Below are 22,581 nucleotides of genomic sequence, written 5' to 3'. Positions count from 1 at the left end.
ACCAAGATCATTACTGAAACAAGGCTATACAGAAATGAGCAAATACAGATCAATATCCACACTACAACACCCATGCAGAAAAAGATTCCACCCTGGCTAAAAGACAAACCTAAATGGTTATATGCTATTGGCATAGAGATAATAATCAAGCTAAAGATGTTTGCTAGATCAGTGATTGAAATTCGTATCTTTAGAAATGCCAGAATCATCCAAAGGGAAGTGGAAACTCAGAAAAGTTCAAAATCAAAAGAACAAAGAGTGAAAGGAAGCAAAAAGAGGACCTTAACTTCTATGTATTGACAAGACCAAAACATTTCACTTACATAATTTGAGCCCCCATTTGGGGGTGGGGGGAGTGAAGGAAGTGAGGGCTGTGTGGAGGGTTGGCTATGTGGAGCTGTACAGAAATGTGGGAGGTGGTATGGGGATATGTGGGAATGTATAGGGGGTACTAAGGAAGTAGGAGTCACGGAGATATGGTAGGGATGTATGATGGATTTAGAGGAATGTGAGGAATTATGAGGGTTTCTAAGGGTTTTAGGGGTAGGAAGGTTGAAGGATATTGTGGTGGAGCACTATGTATTGAATCATTATGTTGTACACCTGAAATTAATATAACACTGTATATTAACTCTACTGAAATTAAATTAAATAAACATAAATAAAAAATAAAGAGCATTGTACCAGATAGAAAAAAATGCACTGTATAAAACCATCTTTCGCAAGAACAAAAATTAAAATTGAAGATTTAAATTACTACATTTATGGCAATCTCCCTGTATTTTAAATAAATTAAGCTGACTTTCCTCACAAATTCATGAACTCAAAGTTGGGATAGCCCAAATATTTAATTAAGATCAGGAGTTTTATAGTACAGTTGTTTCACAGCATTTTGGGACCTGAGAGATAGATTACTGAAAATGAAATCAGGATGTCATCGCATTTGCTCTTTGAAACAACAAAAGACAATAACAGTCTTATTTCCAGAAGTATGATCTCTATGCCTGTTTTTTACCAACGAGAGTCCCATGAAATAGAGCACAGATAGGAACTGAAAATTGAAAAACATACACAAATATACATATTTCTTAACCAGGTCCCTAAATAGTTTTCTCTTTGTTTTCAAAATTTCCCTGCCATACTTTATCGCTTTTCTAGCAGATGGCAGTGTGTCTGAATGTACAGCATCAGTGTTTCCACAAGCATCATACTGCATAAAAATGTACATAATCTGGTTGACCCCTCCTGAGTTTCTCACGTCATGGCTATTTTAATTTCTAGCCCATTTTGAAGAATGGGTCAGCCTTTGACTAACACCAAACCTCGGACATATTTTTAGTTTCAGCCTTCTCTTAGTACCCAAATGAACAGTTATTGTGCACAAAATTTTCTACCCCTCTTTCAGTTCATTTGGCAACATTCAGAACTGCATATGAGACTTTTCTTTCCCAGTAAGATGTGTGTTGTTCACTTACCCACCTAAATATAATAGAATTCTAAAGTTATACATTTCTGAGTTTCTGATTTCAGAGGATTTTATCTTCACGTTCTTACCTCTGAATTGTTAAGGTGACATTTGTGAGTTCCTGAAAACCAGCCATCACTTGAACATTGGTCAATGTCCACTTTCTGAAGATTTATGTCAACTTTCATAACACCCCTTAAAAACAGAGAAAGATAAGAACAAATTAATCTGAGGCTTTACAATTTCTAATTCTGTATTCCATCCCAGAAATCAGATAAATCATCATAAAGAGTGCATTAAAAATGTTCACATTGCCCACTCATATTCAACTAAAGTGTACCAAGTGAAGATAGGGACACGATACAACAGAATCAACAAGTATTAGTTTTACCTAAGTCCCAAAAGGCATGGGCCCTGTATTGTTCACTGTCTTCAGCTCCCGACATAATGCCTGGCACATAGAGGTGCTCAATAAATATTTGTGGATTGCCTGAACTCCAGATAGTATTGCTCTGGACATGGTAGCAAAGTCAACTCTAAAATAACACCTGCTCCCAGTACCCCTTCTATTAAAGTAAACCAAAGCAAAGCCCTCATCTCCTTTCTTTCTATTCCAATTTACCTATGTGGCACCAGGGATGGGGTTGGGGTGGGGGGACAGCATCTCTTTCCTCTGATCTTCTATCACAATGACTGTAAACAGTGCTTTAGGTCTCCCAGTGTTCCACACCAGAGATTTGCACCATCCACAGAACTGCTGATTAGCATTTTTCTTCTCTTAAATCTAAAAACAAAAACACTGCATTTCACTTAGCCATTTGAGAAAAATCACTAAGAAAGAGAACTCACAAATTCAGAGCCAAAAGCAAAACTGCAAAGAAAGCTCCGATTTTATCTCAAATTTCTCCATTTTCTCCAACTAATCTTCCTACATTTTCCTAAGATCCCTCTCTTCTATTTTTCAGCACCATGAGCACTACTAGCAGCAGAAACATTTTTCCTACAGTGAACTGTCACACCTGTACTTCATTAAAGTAAATATTCTGTGTCCTGGGTCCTAAAGCTCAAAGCTTTGTAATGTCATTTTTCACAAACTTGAGTAAAGTATAAACACCTCATTAAAATCCACTAAAAGTAAAAACACATTTTTAAGGTCTCCTGTTCCTAATTTAAACTATTTTCATTATGTTTTATTAAATATGTAAAAATATAAAGTTAGGTTCAAATTCTTCATATTATAGTTCTTGTAGCTACAAAAAACACCAACAAAATTATAAAATAAGTGCAAACAAAACTATAAAGTCAACAAAATTTAAATTTAAAATATTAATTTAAAAACACCAATGATTATGCTTTGCCAAACTAAATCACCTCTCACAACAGGAATATGGTACAGACTTTAGCAAGCCTATTTTACTACATGCTATGACTCATTTCTCTCTCTTCTCCTTTTAAACTATTGTGAAATCTTCTGACAGAGTAGCTTACTGTCATTTCGGCTTCAGTTAAGGTGAATAAGTCTTTTACATTTTTAAAGGATGCCTCTGATTTTTTCTTATTAATCTGCCACAAAATACTACACTAAGTAGTGCTAATATGCTCAAAAGAGATACAAAACAGAGACACCAAAACCTCCTGTTAGTATTTGGTTATCCAGATAGCCCAGAACATGTGTAAGTTAAATTTTCAGAGGATCACTGAAATGAAAACCTAAAAATTATCATAGAAAACTTACAAATCCTTCAGAGAAATAGACCTCAATTTGCAAACTACTACTATTGTGGGCCATAATTCTCTAAAATGTCTGTTCATGTGATAAATAAATGAATTCCCAGGTAACCTAATGCCTTAATCCAGTTCACTCCCTTGCTCTTTCAACAAATATTTATTATCTAGTATGAGCATACCACTATAAGAGATGTAATGGAGGTGAACCACATAGGCCAAATATAAAAATGTCAGAATGTTTAATGGAGAAAAGATGGTAAATTCTGGGAAATTTGGAAAGTTATCATTTGGGGAATATCAGATATTCCATAAACATTTGTTCATTTTTTGACTGCCTTTACTAGCAGGGCTTTGAACAAAACTATGTTCCACATAGGTCATGCCAATCATGCAAACCCACTCTAAGCTCTACTTCATGCTCTATGAAAAATAACATACTCTTTTTTTTCATTCATTCAATAAGTGTATGTTGAGTGCTTAGTTTGGGCCAAAACTGTTCTTGGCCTTTGAAACACAACAGTAAGCAGAAAAAAAAGTTCCTACCTTCATGGAGCTTAACTCTGGTGTGGGACAAATAATAAATGATGGCTATAAAGTAAGTAAATTCTGCTATATATTATGAAGTAAAAAGGGCAATGGAAAAAAAACTTCAAGCAGGTGAGGGGAATGGTTAAGATTTTTCTTTTCTTTTCTTTTTTTTTAAGAGTGGGCGGATTTCTAACTCAACCAATGGCTCAAGGCATACAGCCGGTTCATATCACACTCTAAGTTACCAGTCATCTTCAATAACACAAAATTACCCACTGGACTACTACTGTCCACTACATTTTGGTATTCTGCCGTGAATGGCTTATTTAGAATGTATTTGTAAGTAATAAACTAATAAAAATACACATTTTTATTTGCTCCACATCTGTGAGTAATAATGAAGTCAAGTTTCCCTCAACTATCCTGCTACACTGAAAGAGTTTAGTCACAAGACAGTGCAAATCTTCAGGCTTGCTCAGGTACATGAGCCACTTTGGGATTCCAGGAGGCTGCAATTACTCTGGTCCCTTTCCTGGGGAACCTAGCTTAAGAAATAGGTATCTTAATCACTGAGACTTTTCCCTCTTAATTCTAGGTTCATATATAAGACCCAAAGTCACCGCAGACCTTAAGCTCAGCTCCCGAAGCTTTTCCGGGCTTTGGGCAAAACCACCAAAGGTAATGAGTCGTGAGTTTACCAGCTGGGAAATCAGCGCTGACTCATCTTCTTTAGTGTCGCTGCCTCGGTGCCTGGAGACCTACAAAGCCCTCGGGGAGGTGCTGCTGACTTCCGGAGGAGTAAGCGGAGGTTTGGGGGATGAAGTAGGAAGAGAACGCTCTCTCTGTGGAGAAAGGTATCCTGCTGAAAACCACACAGAGGCGAAACCACTCACGAGGTACCCCGAGCCCACAGGGCTTGGGCCGGGCTATGAGCCTCGCGTCGCCTGCGCAGAAGATCCCCCTGAGCACGTGCTTCCGGGGCGGAAGTGCTGCTCACACATCCGTACATCCGGTGAGCAGGCGCCACTGGGAAGCCCCGGGGGTGAGTAAGTGCCTGCGGTTTCCTGGGCTGAGGACTGGAAAGCGAGGGCCACAAAAGCCTGGTGAGTGGCCTCCAGAGAAGAAAATAATAGCAAGTTATATCCCCCAACATCTGGGTGCTTAGCTGAGCTGCAGACGTGCATTTTTGTCTACTGTCTGACACCTGAAATGCAGCAAGCCCAAAACGATTCATCCTCCACCCAAACTTGCAGTTCCCCTAATGTTTTTTGTCCACGACTGGGCCTCCATCCTTCCAGTTATCCAAGTCCATAATCTGTTGTGAAACCAACCCCCCAATCAAAACAATTGCCAAGTTCCCTAGATTGTACTCCCTGGATGCTTCTTGCATCTTAACCTTTGCCCTCTAATTCTACTATCACTGCCTTGGTTCAGGTCTTCATCTCTCACAAGACTAAAAGAATTTTACAGTAATTTACTGATTTAGTCTTATCTCGTATTGCTCCAGGTAAAGATCCTGGTCCTGAAGTTTATATGGTTTAGTGTCCTTTAAGAAACAGACACGAAATCATGAATATACATATCACAATATGACCTTTGGCCCTATATCTTTGCCTTTTAACTGAAGTGTGGGTAGTAAAATCATTACCAGAAGCTATTTCTATACCAGGATGAGTAGCAATAACTTAGCTATACATAGATGTGACTACAAACTACTTTAATATATATTACTAGGGGTGCCTGGGTGGTGCAGTATGTTAAGCATTCCACTCTTGGTTTCCATGCAGGTCATGATCTCAGGATCCTGGGATCCAGCCCTGCCTCAGTCTCCGGGCTCAGCAGGGAGTCTGCTTGAGATTCTCTCTCCCTCTCCCTTTGCCCCTCCCACTCCTGCTGTCAGTCTCCCTCTCTCTCTCTCAAATAAATAAATCTTAAAATATATATATATATGTACATATATATACACACACACACACATACACACACACACATATTACTAAATAATCCTGAACTTCCCCATTAGCTGGTTTCCAAAATGCCCACAGCCTAGGGAAAATGCATTAGAAGTAAGTTAAAGTAGAAAGAGACCATTGCAGTTAAAATATCCTCCTTTTTCAAATTTTACAGAAAACACTTGACCACAAAACTCATTGCTAGTGTTCATTCCAGGACTTTAGAAGGTTTCCACAAAAGCAAAGAGAGCTGGAGCTTAAGCATCACACTCTGCTCTCTATGTAATCTTTGAAATATGTCTATCTGATCCTAATGATTCCCTGCTTAAAGTCAGTATTTCCCACAGTCCTAAAGAATAATATCCAAGCTCTTTGGTATAATGTTATATTCAGGCCCTTCCTACTACTAACATCTCCACACTCTTCTGCATACATTCTTTGTTCCAAACAATTCACAATTGCATGTGGTGTCTTAAAAACTTATGCTATCTCAGAAAACCATTTTTTTATACGTGCCTTTATACCTGAAGTCCCTTTGCCTAAACTGTGCTTTAACAATCATAGCTCCTACCTGACTTTTTGAAGCCTTCCATAAACTCTGATTTAGAAGCTACTTCCCTATTCTCACCATATTACACTGTACTTAACCTTCTTCATACTTTAATGATCTGTTTTCCACACCAAACTAAAATTTCCATAGCCCATGTCTTTGTAATATTTCTCCTAGCTCCTGTGTGTGTGTGTGTGTGTGTGTGTGTGTGTGTATACACCATATCTTCTTTATCCATTCATTAGTCAGTGGACATTTGGGCTCTTTCCATAATTTGGCTATTGTTGATAATGCTGCTATAACATCAGGGTGCATGTACCCCCTTGAATTAGTATTTTTGTATTATTTGTGTAAATACATAAGAATGAAATCTTGCCATTTGCAATGACGTGAATGAAGCTAGAGAGTATTGTGCTAAGTGACATAATTCAGTCATAGAAAGACTAATACCATATGATTTCACTCATGTGTAATTTAAAAAACAAAATAAATGAACATAGGGGGAAAAAAGAGAGGAAAACCAAGAAACAGACTTTTAACTATAGAGAACAAACTGGTGGTTACCAGAGGGGAAGGGAGGGGGGGAGATGGGTTAAATAGGTGATGAGGATTAAGGAGGGCAATTGTGATGAGCACTGGGTGTTGTATACAAGTATTGAATCACTAAATTGTACATCTGAAACTAATATTACACTGTTAACTGGAATTTATTTATTTATTTTTTTAGAGAAAGATAGATACAGCATGAGCAGGGTGGGGGAGAAGCAGAAGGAGAGGGAGAGAGAGAATCTTTTTTTTTTTTAAGATTTTATTTATTTATTTGACAGAGAGAGAGACAGCGAGAGGGGGAACACAAGCAGGGGGAGTGGGAGAGGGAAAAGCAGGCTTCCCGCTGAGCAGGGAGCCAGATGTGGGGCTCGATCCCAGGACCCTGAGATCATGACCTGAGCCGAAGGCAGTCACTTAACCAACTGAGCCACCCAGGTGCCCCGAGAGAGAGACTCTTAAGCAGGCTCCATGCTCAGCACAGAGCCCAACGTGGGGCTCCATCTCATGACCCTGAGATCATGACGTGAGTCAGATGTTTAACCAACTGAGCCACCCAGGCACCCACTAACTGGAATTTAAATAAAAACAAAAAAAGGGGGACGCCTAGGTGGTTCAGTCAGTTAAGCTTCTGCCTTTGGCTCGGGTCATGATCCCAGGGTCCTGGGATCGAGTCCCACATCAGGCTCCTTGCTCAGTGGGGAGCCTGCTTCTCCCTCTGCCTGCTGCTTCCCCTGCTTGTGCTCTTTCTCTCTCTCTCTCTGGCAAATAAGTAAAAATTAAAAAAAAATTTCCCCTATCTCCTAAATCAGTCCACCTCCAAAATTAACCTCCAGGAAACTGCAGATGCTAGAGAGAAGCAAGAAGTAGCTAAAGTACAATGACACTCTCTCCTTCAAAAAAAAGAGAGAGAATACCCAAACAAACTGAAAACTATAATGACTACTATGGGTGAATAGATGGAAAGAAAAACTGGATAGGTTGAAGGAAAGTTTTTAAGTTCAGCTTTTGCTTCTTCCTCTTTTACCTTGGATAATAATTTCCTGCTCTGTCACTACAAAAAAAATTGACATTAACAGTCCATATAATCAGTATTGATGGGGTACAAGCGAAGAAGTTCTGCCCAAAAAAGTTGATAAAAACAGGTGCTGGTAGATCAGCTGCCACCAGTCATCTACTCCTAACAATAGCTAACCAGAACAGAATCTGGTGCCTAGAAATGGGTTGCTGACATAACAAAAACCTAAAACATGGGGCACCAGGCAGAGGCAGAAGCTGGAAAGGCCTCAAAGAGATGGCTAATAAAAGTAGGAATATGTTGGTGAGTCTTAAAGGACAATGAGGAAATTGGTATTGGAGGCAGAGAAAAAAGGAACCTTTGGTACATAATATATGGAAAGTTTGGCAACACTGTCACTTGTGAACAATTGAACTTGTGGATCTAGTGAAGGAAGTTTCTAGTCCAAATGGGGAAAGTACTACCTGGTCTTTCCTGGCTATGACAGAATACAAAAAGAAAAGCATGGACTAAAGAAGGACCTGCTTAGTTTTGTTTTTGGATTTTAAAATTTTTTAATTGTGATAAAATACACATAACATAAAATGTACCATCTTAACCATCTTAACATCTTAAAAGTGTGCAGTTCAGTACTGTTAAGTACATTCATATTGTTGTACAACCGATCTCCAGAACTCTTTTTATCTTGCAGAATTACAGCTCTCTACCCCTTAAACAATCATTTTCATTTCCTACTCTGCCTAGCCCCTGGAGTGGAACCATTATTCTAATTTATATCTCTAAGAATTTGACTACTCCAGGTGCCTCATACAAGTAGAATCATACAGTTATGAGTCTTTTTGTGGCTGGCTTATTTCACTCAGTTTAATGTAGTCCAGGCTCATCCATGTTGTAGCAGGTGTCAGAATTTCCTTCCTTTTTAATGGAATAGTGTTATAATGTATTTATAAACCATATTTTGTTTAATCATTCCTTTGTTGATAGACACTGAGTTGTTTCCATCCTTTGGTTATTGTGAATAATGCCACTATGGAGCTGTTTGGTTTTCAAGTAAAATTTAGAGAAAATATTAAGGAGCCAGAAGTTGGGAAAAAACAAAACAAAACAAAAACTATTGCACATCTCCAGTCTCTTCTAGGAAAAGATTCTTGGAATATGAAAGGGCTTAGGGGAAAGAACCACTTCAGAGTGGGTCTGTAAAATCCTTTATTAAAACCTCAGAAGGATAGGGGCGCCTGGGTGGCTCAGTTGGTTAAGCAACTGCCTTCGGCTCAGGTCATGATCCTGGAGTCCCTGGATCGAGTCCCGCATCGGGCTCCCTGCTCGGCAGGGAGCCTGCTTCTCCCTATGACCCTCACCCCTCTCATGTGCTCTCTCTCTCTCATTCTCTCTGTCTCAAATAAATAAATAAAATTTAAAAAAAAAAAAAAAAAACCTCAGAAGGATATAAGGCAGTGTTTCTAGAACCTCTTAGCTAGATTAAAGGACTCCTAATGGTCTTATGGGTATGCCTCATAGACCCTCTGCATTAAACAGTAGGGATTCTAAGATTCTTAAGGCTTTATTGCACAGTAGCCACAGGGCCCAATTTAGAAAATTGCCTATCTTAAAGAGATTTAAAAATCTGGCTTCTGTCCAATAGAATGAAACCCAGTAAGATTCATAGAAAACCCAGAACATTTTTCAATGAATAGCATAAGTAGGAGCACTGTCATCTTAAATTAAAAGGAAACGGTACAAAATGAAAAAGACACTTCCTCCTCCCCACGCTTCTGTGAGCAAGAAGCAAGCTAAGAAGTCCACTCAGTTGCAAACATAATCAATTTCTTAGGGAAAAGGAAGGATGGTTCAGAGGACAGAATCAAGAGCTGAGAGGATAAAGCCAGGACCTTCAGAGAATTATTCCCAGGAAGCAGGACTGGATCATAATCAAGGAATTGGTAATATACATTGAAGTGAATTTTGAAATTGCCATGATCTATTAGCTGCTATGTGTATCCTGTTTCCCTGCTTTTTTAACTGGAGTGTTACTGTAGTTGTGCAATCCTTTTACCACAATCATATATTGAGGGGGGATAACAGGGGAAGAGGACAAATAATATTTCTTTAGAGGTCTCCAGATTGAGAGGTATTATACTAGAGGAGCCATACACATAACACTCATGCTCATCTAGACTTCATTCAAATGGCTAAATCCTGACTTTAAGACAATACCACAATGAAATGAGACTTTGCAGGTGAGGAGTGTGAGAGGGGGTAAGTGTATTTTGCATAAAAGAATTCCAACTACCCTGAGATTATCTTGCTATGAGGAGATGCAAGATACCAGGTGGAGTGAATGTGGAAAGAGAGTTTACCAAGAAGTTCCCATACACACCCCAGGTACTTGAAACATCCCAGCCCACTTGCCAGATACATGAGTGAGAAGCCATCTTAGAAGTGGATCTTCTAGCCCCAGCCACCCCAAATGATACTATATATATCAGAGACACTTCCCAAATTTGTGACCCACAGAATTGTGAAAAAAAACAAAACATTTGTTTGATGCCCCTAGGTTGTACAGTTATGCAGAAATAGGTAACTGGGACATCTAACCAATACAGATGTCCTATATTGGTAAAAGGAAGAGTAGATTTAGTAGATATAGCCATCAAGAACATATATGCACCTAAGTGTGTGCACACATGTGTGTATGTTTATCAACAATTTGTATGACTTAAGAGAGAAATAAATTGTTCAACAGTTGTAGTTGGAAATTCTGACAGACCTCTCTGAGAAACTGATAGATCAAATAAAAAGAAGCAATGTTAGCAAGTATCTAAACATTATAATCAGTAGACTTAAGCTGTTTGGCATATATAGAACTCTTCACATGACAGATAATTGACTTTTCTGTTTTAATATTCAAGAATACTTACCAAATATTTATCCAAAATAAACCAGAGATTATATCTCAAAGGGAACCTCAAACTCCAAAGGAACAATGTCATATACACTATGTCCTTTAATCATAATCCATTAAATTATAAATTAAGTTTCTTAAAAGGATACCTTAAATACCTCTCATATGTTTGGAAAATTACAGCAAATTACTAAATAACCCTTAGGTTGAAAAATAAATTAATGAATATTCAGAATTGAATGGCAGTGAAAATATTACAAATAAAGAAATTATGGAACATAGATAAAACTGGAAGGAAATTTTGTTGCTTTAAATACTATACATTTATAAGGAAACAAGATATTTTAAAATCTAATATTTAATTCAAGAAGGTGGAAGTGAGGAAGCACCAGAGAAAATACAAAGATTCATAATAAGTGATAGAACACAAGTCAGTGAAATGAGGAACAACAAAGTGATGGAGGGAAAAAAACAAAACCACAAATTAGTTCTTTGGCACCCATATCCTGGTTTCTAAATACCATTTTCTAGTAATGAATAAGGGTCCCTCAGAGTAATGAGTGATCACAGGCCTGGACAGGGAAAACAAAGCATCATCTTCAGAAAATAAGGACAAGAGCGTGTTAAAAAGGACATGTGAGCCAACTTAAGAGAGTTCCCAATTGCCAAAATTGGAGCAATTTAAGCAAGAAAATAAATAATGATAATATTGGATTCAGATACCCCAAAAATCAGTATCTATATGTCCATACTGAAATAAGTGATTAAATAAATGAGGAAAAAGGGGCAACTCTGTTACGTAAGAATTCCAATTGATAAATTTAGAAAGAATTAGGGAAATAGAAAATCATCATTGGAATACCACATTAATAATTTTTGCAGACAAGACCTGCTGGTAAGACCTAGAATTAGAGTGAAAAACTTTTAAAAGAAACAGGATATTTAAATAACTTAAAAGCATCTCCCCCCAACCATTTATTTATTCATTACTATATTGATGTTAAGGTATTTCCAAAATTATTTGACACTACTCTGTCCATGAAGAGGAAATTACTTCACCTCCCCTTGGTGGGCTTAATTTGGTAATTCACTTAAGAAAAAGAGAAAAATAGTAACTTTAGCATAGAGAAACCTGGCAAACAATGTGTCTTCACATGGTCTCCACACTAACCACGTGATCAAGGTCAACATCACCTACAGTAAAACATACTGATACTATGTACTCTGTGATATGATACAATGAGAAAGGCAGTTCCTCTCTATTATATTCTTCCCCAAAGTCCATAACCTCAGTCTAATCCTGAGAAACCATCAGACAAATCCAAACTAAAGGATATTCAACAGAATACCATGCCAGCATTCAAAAGTGTCAACTAATGGTTGATAACATAAGAGAACATCTTTAAAGGACAAGGAACGACTGAGAAACTATCACAGATTGGAGGAAACTAAGGAAACATGACAACTAAATGATAACGTTAGTTTTGTTAAGGTTGCCATAACAAAGTACCACAGACTGGGTGGTTTAACAACAGAAATTTATTTTCTCATATTTCTGAAGTCTAGAAGCCCACAATCAAGGTGTCAGCAGGGTTGATTTCTTCTGAGGCCTCTCTCTTTTTCTTGTAGATGGCCATCTTCTCTGTGTCTTCACATGGTCTTCCCTTTGTACATGCCTGTGCCCTAATCTTCTTATAAGGAGACCAGTCATATTGGATTAGGGCCCATCCTCATTTTAACTTAATTACTTATTTAAAGACCTTGTCTCCAAATACAGTCACTTTATGAGGTACTGGGGGCATTAGGACTTCAACATATGAATTTTGGGGAAAGACAATTCAGATACCATAACATATGATATCCTGCTTTGGATCCTGGAAGAGAAATGGGACATAAATGGAAAAACTGAGGAAATCTGATTAAGATCTGTAAGGTGTTTTTTTTTAAGATTTTATTTTTTATTTATTTGTCAGAATGAGAGAGAGAGAGCACGTGCACACGTGCACAAGCAGGGGGAGTGGCAGGGAGAGGGAGAAGCAGGTTCCCCACCGAGCAAGGAGCCTGATGTGGGACTTGGTCCCAGGACCCTGGGATCATGACCTGAGCCAAAGGCAGGTGCTTAACTGACTGAGCCACCCAGGTGTCCCAAGATCTGTAGTTTAATTAACAGTGTTGTACTAACATTACTTTCTTGTTTTGATAGTTTTACCATGGTCACATAAGATGTTAATGTTACTGGAAGTTGAGTGAATAATATGTGAGAACTTTCTATACTATCTTTGCTCATCTTCTTAAAATCTAAAGTTATTTCAAAATAGTTAAAACTTTTCAGTTATAAAAAAAGCTAAAGTTCTTTGAAAAGATGAATAAGAGAGACTCGAGTATTAAAAAGAAAATAGGCAAATAAATACACAATAAAAAATACAAAGGAATGCTTTAAAAAACAGTATTATGATTAATGATCCTCTAATAAACTTTTAAAAACTAGAGTTAATGAATAAAGGATAAATTGGCAGAAAATATAAAATGGCAAACTTGCCCAAGAAGGAATATAAAACTTGAATAGGACAATAAGTATAAAAAAATTAAATCATTCACTTCCCAGAAAACCTTACATGTTTTGTCTATGAATTCTACCAAACTTTTAAGGAACAGTTCTTATATTTTTACATGTGTTTAAAATAAAAATATGACAGAAACAATGGATTTTATGTGATTTTGATTCCAAACCATATGAGAACAACACATAAAAAAATTGTAGCCCCCTTTTAACTACATGTAGATCCAAGAATCCTAAAGGAAATATTGGTTAAATAAAATGTTAAAATATCTTAAAATAATTATACATCATCATCCACTGGAGTATATCTCAAGAATGAAAGGATGTTTTAATATCAGAAAATATATCAATGAGGGAAGATGGTTGCAGAGTAGGAGGACCACAGGCTTGCCTCATTACATGAATATAACTAGATAACTATCAAATCATCCTAAATATCCCAGATATTGACCTGAAGACTGGCAGAACAAATTCTACAACTAAAGGTTGATAAAAGGTCACATTGAAGAAGGTAGGAAGTGTGGAGAGAAGCAGAATATGGCTGCTGTAATAGGGATGGAGTGATTTTAGAGAAGAGTGAGAGACAGACTAGCACACGGGAGTGAATGGGAAAGTGAAACCTCATAGCAATTGGCTGGGAAGATGAGAGGGCCCAAATTTCATGACTTCTGACAATCAGTAGGGCGTAAAGCCTGGAGTTATAAAGGTCATAGGGCTTGGCTGTGATAGAGCCCCAAGGGCACTGAACTGTTCTTGGAGAGAAGGCAGGCAAACAACCCGTGGACACACATCATGGAAACAACAATTTGAAGAGCACCTGGGGCACACAGTGGGGAGGTTATTTGCTCATATCAGAGCACATACTAGAGAGTGTTCATGGAGAGAACCCCTCCAAGAACAAAGGAAGTGACTAGTGCCATTTTTCTCCCTTGCCCCTCTGCATAAGCACAAGGCCACCTGTGGGAACTAGTGCAGCTCTGACACTCACTATCTAAATTGCTTACACCAAACCCTACCGCACCATGCTCCAGTGAAACTACCCTTCCTAGTCATGCCTCAGTCCCATTGTAGTGGACCCTCTCCCCCAGAAAACCAGCCCAAGCCCCTGCAAACACCGCATTTCCCAATGTAGGAGCCTCAGTTCCTGCAGTGGTGGTGACAGGTCTCATTTCACAAACGTATCAGAGCACAACTAGTTAAAACATGCCACGTTCAGGCCAGGGACCAAATATTGCCCACAACAGACAAAGAGAGTCTCTGCAGACAACTGGACTGAAAGATAATGGTAGGAAACACAAATAAGTAAAAATGAATATTTCTGTAAAAAAAAATCAGTCAAGGAACTCACAAGATAAAAGGATGTAAAATATAGAAATAAATACCTACATCATAGGGAGGGGATGAGAAAAAAATGGGTTCAAAATTAAATGAACATCTACTTAATATAGATTGCAGAAGAGATTATATACAAACCTATTGGTATCAATATATCAAAAACCACTAATAAATATGCAAAGAATAAAGAGAAAGAAATCCAAATATATCATTAATGAAAATCAGCAAACCATGAAACAGAGAAAGACAAGAAAGGATCAGAGAATATCTTCAGAAACAACCACAAAACAAATAATAAAATTACAATAAATACATATCTATCAGTAATAACTCTGAATATAAATGGACTAAACACTCCAAAAGATATAGAGAGAATGGATAAAATAACAAGACCTATCTATATACACCTACAAGAGATTCATTTTAGACCTAAAACCACCTGCAGGTTGAAAGTGAGTGGATGGAGAAACATCTGTCATGCAAATGGATATCAAAAGAAAGCTGGAGGAGTATTACTTATAGTGGACCGAATAGACTTTAAAACAAAGACTGTAACAAGAGACAAAGGAAGACACTATTTAATAATAAAGGGGACAATCCAACAAAAAGATATAACAATTGTAAATATTTAGGCACCCAACATAGGAGCACCCAAATACATAAAACAGTTAATAACAAACATAAGGGAATTAATCGATAATATTACAATGATAGTGGGGAACATTAACACCCCACTTACATCAATGAACAGATCATCTTAACAGAAAATCAACAAGGAAACAATGGCTTTGAATGACACACTGGAACAAGTGGATTTAAAGATATGTATCCAGAACATTCCATCCTAAGCAGAATACACATTCTTTTCAAATGCACATGGATCATTCTCCAGAATAGATCACATATTAGCCCACAGAACAAGCCTCAACAAATTCAAGAAGATTGAAGTCATACCATGCATCTTTTCTGACTACAATGTTATGAAACTAGAAGCCAACTGTAAGAAAAAATTTGGGAAGACCACAAATACATGGAGGTTAAATAGTATACTGCTAAACAATGAATTGGTCAACCAGGAAATAAAAGAAAAAATTAAAAAGTAACTTGGAAAAAAATGAAAATGAAAACACAATGGTCCAAAACCTTTGGGATGCAGCAAAAGCAATTCTAAGAGGGAAATTCATAGCAATACAGGGCTACCTCAAGAAGGAAGAAAAATCTCAAATAAACAACCTACCCTTACATCTGAAGGAGCTAGGAAAAGAAGAACAAACAAAACCTAAAACCATCAGAAGTAAAGAAATGATAAAGATTAGAGCAGAAATAAATGATGTAGAAACTAAAAAAAAAAACAGTAGAACAGAGCAATGAAACCAGGAGCTGGTTCTTTGAAAAAATCAATAAAATTGATTCATCAAGCCAGACTTATCAAGAAAAAAAGAGAAAGGACTCAGACACAATCACAAATGAGAGAGGAGAAATAACAATCAACACCACAAAAATACAAACAATTATAAGAGAATATTATGAAAAACTATATGCCAACAAATTGGACAACCTAGAAGAAATGGATAAATTCCTATAAACATATAAACTACCAAAACTGAAACAGGAAGAAACAGAAAATTTGAATAGACCATAACCAACAAAGAAATTGAGTCAGTAATCAAAAAGCTCTCAACAAACAAAAGTCCAGGACCAGATATCTTCACAGGTGGATTCTATCAAACATTTAAAAAAGAGTTAATACCTATTCTTCTCAAACTATTTCAAAAAAAACAGAAAAGGAAGGGAAACTTCAGTTTCATTCTATGAGGCCAGCATTACCCTGATACCAAAACCAGATAATGACATTAATAAAAAAGAACTATAGGCCAATATCTCTAATGAACATGGAAGCAAAAATCCTCAACAAGATACTAGCAAATTGAATTCAACAATGCATTAAAAAAAATCATTCACCACGATCAAGTGGGATTAGTCCTGGGTAGCAAGGGTGGATCAGTATTCACAAATATATCAATATCACATCAATAAGAGAAAGGATAAGAGCCATATGATTATTTTAATGAACACAGGAAAAGCATTTGACAAAGTACACATCCATTCATGATAAAAACTCTTAACAAAGTAGGTTTAGAGGTAACAAACCTCAACATAATGAAGGCCATATATGAAAAACCCACAGCTAATATCCTCAATGCAGAAAACTGAGAGCTCTTCCCCTAAGGTCAGGAACAAGACAAAGATGTCCACTCTCATCACTTTATTCCACATAGTACTGGAAGTCCTAGCCTCAGCAATCAAACAACAAAAAGAAATAAAAGGCATCCAAATTGGTAAAGAATTAAACTTTCAGTATTTGCAGATGACATGATACTATATATAGAAAACCCAGGGGGCGGAGTAAGATGGCGGAGGAGTAGGAGACCTGGATTTCGTCTCCTCTCAGGAATTCAGCTGGATAGGGATCAAACCATTCTGAACACCTACAAACTCAACAGGAGATCGAAGAAAAGAATAGCAACAACTCTCTGAACAGAAAAGCGACCACTTTCTGGAAGGTAGGACGTGCGGAGAAGTGAATCTGAGGCGATATTCGGGAGGATAGACGGCGGGGGAGGGGCCTCCGTCGGCCGCTTCTGGCAAGTGATAGAGCCGGGGGGCACAGAATCGGAACTTTTAGAGTCTGCTCCGCTGAGGGACGTCACTCTGGTGGCGAAGTGGGGGGTGGAACCCTCGCGGGACAGTGTGGTCTCAGGACCCTCGGGGTCACAGAAAGACCGGGGGTGCCTGAGTGCGGCAGAGCTCCCAGGTATCGGAGCGGGGAAGCCGGCTGCAGAGACGGAGCCCAGGTGCGGGCTCTCAGCTCGGGGTTGCCATAAACCGTGATCCGCGGCAGAGTCGGGCCACTGCTCCTCCAGCAGGGACCCAACAAGCGGCAGATCCGGGGAGACTCACCTTCTTCCCCCGGGAGGAGCGGCACGGGAGCACACCGCGGGGATCTGCTGGGTTTGGAGACTCCACCCGGGGTCGGGTGCCAGATAGAAAGGCGCGGTCACAGGCCGGGTGAGCACGGAGTGCGGCCGGAGACTGGGGACACGGGAGTGACTGACTGCTTTTCTCTGGGGGCTCGCTGAGGAGCGGGACCCCGAGTTCTCGGCTCCTCCGGGGCGGAGACTGGGAGGCCGCCATTTTCACTCTCCGCCTCCAAAGCTGTATGGAAAGCTTGCAGGGAACAAAAGCTCCGGAGAGCAAACCCGAGCAGATTACTTAGCCCGGACCGGCAAGGGCGGGGCAATTCTGCCTCCGGCAAAGACATTTGGGAACCACGGCAACAGGCCCCTCCCCCAGAAGATCAGCGAGAACAGCCAGCCAAGACCAAGTTTACCAATGAGAACGGCAGAACTCCAGCGCTAGGGGAATACTGCACATAGAATTCATGGCTTTTTTACCATGATTCTTTAGTCTTTCAAAGTTAATTATTTTTTTTAACTGTCTTTTTTTCTTTTTTTTCTTTTTTTTTGAATTTTTCTTTTTCCCTTTTTCAACCAACATCTTATCAATCCCTTTTTTAAAAAAAAAACATTTTTATTTTTCATTTTTAAAGTCATATTCTATCCCTTCATAGTAGTTACCCGTATTTTTGGCATATATATATAAGTTGTTCTCTCTTTAAAATCTTGAGATAGTTTCTTCTAACAGATCAAAATATACTCTAAATCTCTAGTGTATGGTTTTTTCCTACTCCCCTGCCTGATCACATTCTCTCCCTTTTTTCTTTCTTTCTTTTTTTTTTTAATCCTCTTCTTTCTTTTTTCAAACAACTTATCAAATCCTTTTATAAAATTTTTTATAATTTCCATCTTTACAGTCATATTCCATCCCTTCATCATATCACCCCTTATTTTTGTACATATATAAGTTTTTCTTTCTTTAAAATTTTGGGAGGGACTTTCTTTTAACAGACCAAAATACATCCAAAATCTAGTGTGTGGCACTGATCTATAAACCAGCCTGATCATATTTGATCACATTCTGTTTTTGTTTTGTTTTGTTTTGTTCTGCTTTTGTTTGTTTTTATCTTTATCTTTATCTTTTTTCTTTTTTTCTTTCTTTTTCTTTTTTCTCTCTTTCCCTTTCTTTTCCCACTGCTTCAGGTCTTTTCTGATTTGTTTAGAGTACATTTTCTGGGGACGTTGTTACCCTGCTAGCATTTTGTTCTCTCATTAATCTATTCTCCTCTGCACAAAATGACAAGACGGAAAAAATCACCTCAACAAAAAGAACAAGAGGTAGTACCGACTGCCAGGGACCTACTCAATATGGACATTAGTACGATGTCAGATCTAGAGTTCAGAATCATCACTTTAAAGATACTAGCTGGGCTTGAAAAAAGCATGGAAGTTATTAGAGAAACCCTTTCTGGAGAAGTAAAAGAACTAAAATCTAACCAAGTAGAAATCAGAAAGGCTATTAATGAGGTGCAATCAAACATGGGGGCGCTAACTGCTAGGATAAATGAGGCAGAAGAAAGAATCAGTGAGATAGAAGACCAAATGATGGAAAATAAAGAAGCTGAGAAAAAGAGAGATAAACAACTACTGGATCACGAGGGCAGAATTCGAGAGATAAACGATACCATAAGACGAAACAACATTAGAATAATTGGGATCCCAGAAGAAGAAGAAAGAGAGAGAGGGGCAGAAGGTATAATGGAGCAAATTATAGCAGAGAACTTCCCTAATTTGGGGAAGGAAACAGGCATCAAAATCCAGGAAGCACAGAGAACCCCTCTCAAAATCAATAAAAATAGGTCAACACCCCGACATCTAATAGTAAAACTTACGAGTCTCAGAGACAAAGAGAAAATCCTGAAAGCAGCTCGGGAGAAGAGATATGTAACCTACAATGGTAGAAACATTAGATTGGCAACAGACTTATCCACAGAGACCTGGCAGGCCAGAAAGGACTGGCAGGACATATTCAGAGCACTAAATGAGAAAAATATGCAGCCAAGAATACTATATCCAGCCAGGCTGTCACTGAAAATAGAAGGAGAGATAAAAAGCTTCCAGGACAAACAAAAACTAAAGGAATTTGCAAACACGAAACCAGCCCTACAAGAAATCTTGAAAGGGGTCCTCTAAGCAAAGAAAGAGCCTAAAAGCAACATGGACCAGAAAGGAACACAAACAATATACAGTAACAGTCACTTTACAGGCAATACAATGGCACTAAATTCCTATCTTTCAATAGTTACCCTGAATGTAAATGGGCTAAATGCCCCAATCAAAAGACACAGGCTATCAGATTGGATTAAAAAACAAGACCCATCGATATGCTGTCTGCAAGAGACTCATTTTAGACCCAAAGACACCCCTAGATTGAAAGTGAGGGGTTGGAAAACCATTTACCATGCTAATGGACACCAAAAGAAAGCTGGGGTGGCAATCCTTATATCAGACAAATTAGATTTTAAACCAAAGACTGTAATAAGAGATGAGGAAGGACACTATATCCTACTTAAAGGGTCTATCCAACAAGAAGATCTAACAATTGTAAATATCTATGCCCCTAACATGGGAGCAGCCAATTATATAAGGCAATTAATAACAAAAGCAAAGAAACACATTGACAACAATACAATAATACTGGGGGACTTTAACACCCCCCTCACTGAAATGGACAGATCGTCTAAGCAAAAGATCAACAAGGAAATAAAGACTTTAAATGACACACTGGACCAAATGGACTTCACAGACATATTCAGAACATTCCATCCCAAAGCAACGGAATACACATTCTTCTCTAGTGCCCATGGAACATTCTCCAGAATAGATCACATCCTAGGTCATAAATCAGGTCTCAACCGGTACCAGAAGATTGGGATCATCCCCTGCATATTTTCAGACCATAATGCTTTGAAACTAGAACTCAATCCCAAGAGGAAAGTCGGAAAGAACTCAAATACATGGAGGCTAAAGAGCATCCTACTGAAGAATGAATGGGTCAACCAGGAAATTAAAGAAGAATTAAAAAAATTCATGGAAACCAATGAAAATGAAAACACAACTATTCAAAATCTTTGGGATGCAGCAAAGGCAGTCCTAAGAGGAAAGTATATAGCAATACAAGCCTTTCTCAAGAAACAAGAAAGGTCTCAAGTACACAACCTAACCCTACACCTAAAGAAGCTGGAGAAAGAACAGCAAATAAAGCCTAAACCCAGCAGGAGAAGAGAAATCATAAAGATCAGAGCAGAAATCAATGAAATAGAAACCAAAAGAATAGTAGAACAGATCAACGAAACTAGGAGCTGGTTCTTTGAAAGAATTAACAAGATTGATAAGCCCCTGGCCAGACTTATCAAAAAGAAAAGAGAAATGACCCAAATCAACAAAATCATGAATGAAAGAGGAGAAATCACAACCAACACCAAAGAAATACAAACAATTATAAGAACATATTATGAGCAACTCTATGCCAGCAAATTAGATAACCTGGAAGTAATGGATGCATTCCTAGAGATGTATCAACTACCAAAACTGAACCAGGAAGAAATAGAAAACCTGAACAGACCTATAACCACTAAGGAAATTGAAGCAGTCATCAAAAATCTCCCAAAACACAAAAGCCCAGGGCCAGATGGCTTCCCAGGGGAATTCTACCAAACATTTCAAGAAGAATTAATACCTATCCTTCTGAAACTGTTCCAAAAAATAGAAAGGGAAGGAAAACTTCCACACTCATTTTATGAGGCCAGCATTACCTTGATCCCAAAACCAGACAAAGACCCCATCAAAAAGGAGAATTACAGACCAATATCCCTGATGAACATGGATGCAAAAATTCTCACCAAAATACTAGCCAATAGGATCCAACAGTACATTAAAAGGATCATTCACCACGACCAAGTCGGATTTATCCCTGGGCTGCAAGGTTGGTTCAACATCCACAAATCAATCAACGTGATACATTAACAAAAGAAAGAACAAGAATCATATGATCCTCTCAATAGATGCAGAAAAAGCATTTGACAAAGTACAGCATCCTTTCTTGATCAAAACTCTTCAGAGTATAGGGATAGAGGGTACATACCTCGATATCATAAAAGCCATCTATGAAAAACCTACAGCAAATATCATTCTCAATGGGGAAAAACTGAGAGCTTTCCCCCTAAGGTCAGGAACGCGGCAGGGATGTCCACTATCACCACTGATATTCAACATAGTATTGGAAGTCCTAGCCACAGCAATCAGACAACAAAAAGAAATCAAAGGCATCCAAATTGGCAAAGAAGAAGTCAAACTCTCACTCTTTGCAGATGATATGATACTTTATGTGGAAAATCCCAAAGACTCCACCCCAAAACTGCTAGAACTCATACAGGAATTCAGTCAAGTGGCAGGATATAAAATCAATGCACAGAAGTCAGTGGCATTCCTATACACCAACAACAAGTCAGAAGAAAGAGAAATTAAGGAGTCGATCCCATTTACAATTGCACCCAAAACCATAAGATACCTAGGAATAAATCTAACCAAAGACGCAAAGGATCTGTACTCAGAAAACTATAAAATACTCATGAAAGAAATTGAGGAAGACACAAAGAAATGGAAAAACGTTCCATGCTCATGGATTGGAAGAACAAATATTGTGAAGATGTCAATCCTACCTAGAGCAATCTACACATTCAATGCAATCCCCATCAAAATACCATCCACTTTCTTCAAAGAAATGGAACAAATAATCCTAAAATTTGTATGGAACCAGAAAAGACCCCGCATAGCCAGAGGAATGTTGAAAAAGAAAAGCAAAGCTGGCGGCATCACAATTCCGGACTTCCAGCTCTACTACAAAGCTGTCATCATCAAGACAGTATGGTACTGGCACAAAAACAGACACATAGATCAATGGAACAGAATAGAGAGCCCAGAAATGGACCCTCAACTCTATGGTCAACTAATCTTTGACAAAGCAGGAAAGAATGTCCA

The 22,581-nt window shown here is 38.3% G+C and overlaps 1 protein-coding gene across 1 annotated transcript in view; it reads right to left on the bottom strand.

The window, feature by feature from the left end:
• Positions 1-22,581, bottom strand: part of GPR158 (G protein-coupled receptor 158) — a 449,562-nt gene that overhangs the window by 403,981 nt on the left and 23,000 nt on the right. The window contains exon 2 of the mRNA XM_078075255.1: positions 1,555-1,660. Within this exon, the coding sequence (XP_077931381.1) occupies positions 1,555-1,660 (106 nt within the window). The remainder of the gene's footprint in view (positions 1-1,554; positions 1,661-22,581) is intronic.

The sequence above is a fragment of the Halichoerus grypus genome, chromosome 6 (assembly GCF_964656455.1).
Source record: "Halichoerus grypus chromosome 6, mHalGry1.hap1.1, whole genome shotgun sequence".
In the NCBI taxonomy this organism is placed as follows: Eukaryota; Metazoa; Chordata; class Mammalia; order Carnivora; family Phocidae; genus Halichoerus; species Halichoerus grypus.
The sequence above is the reverse complement of the archived record's forward strand: the minus strand, read 5'-3'. Positions and strand labels throughout refer to the sequence as shown.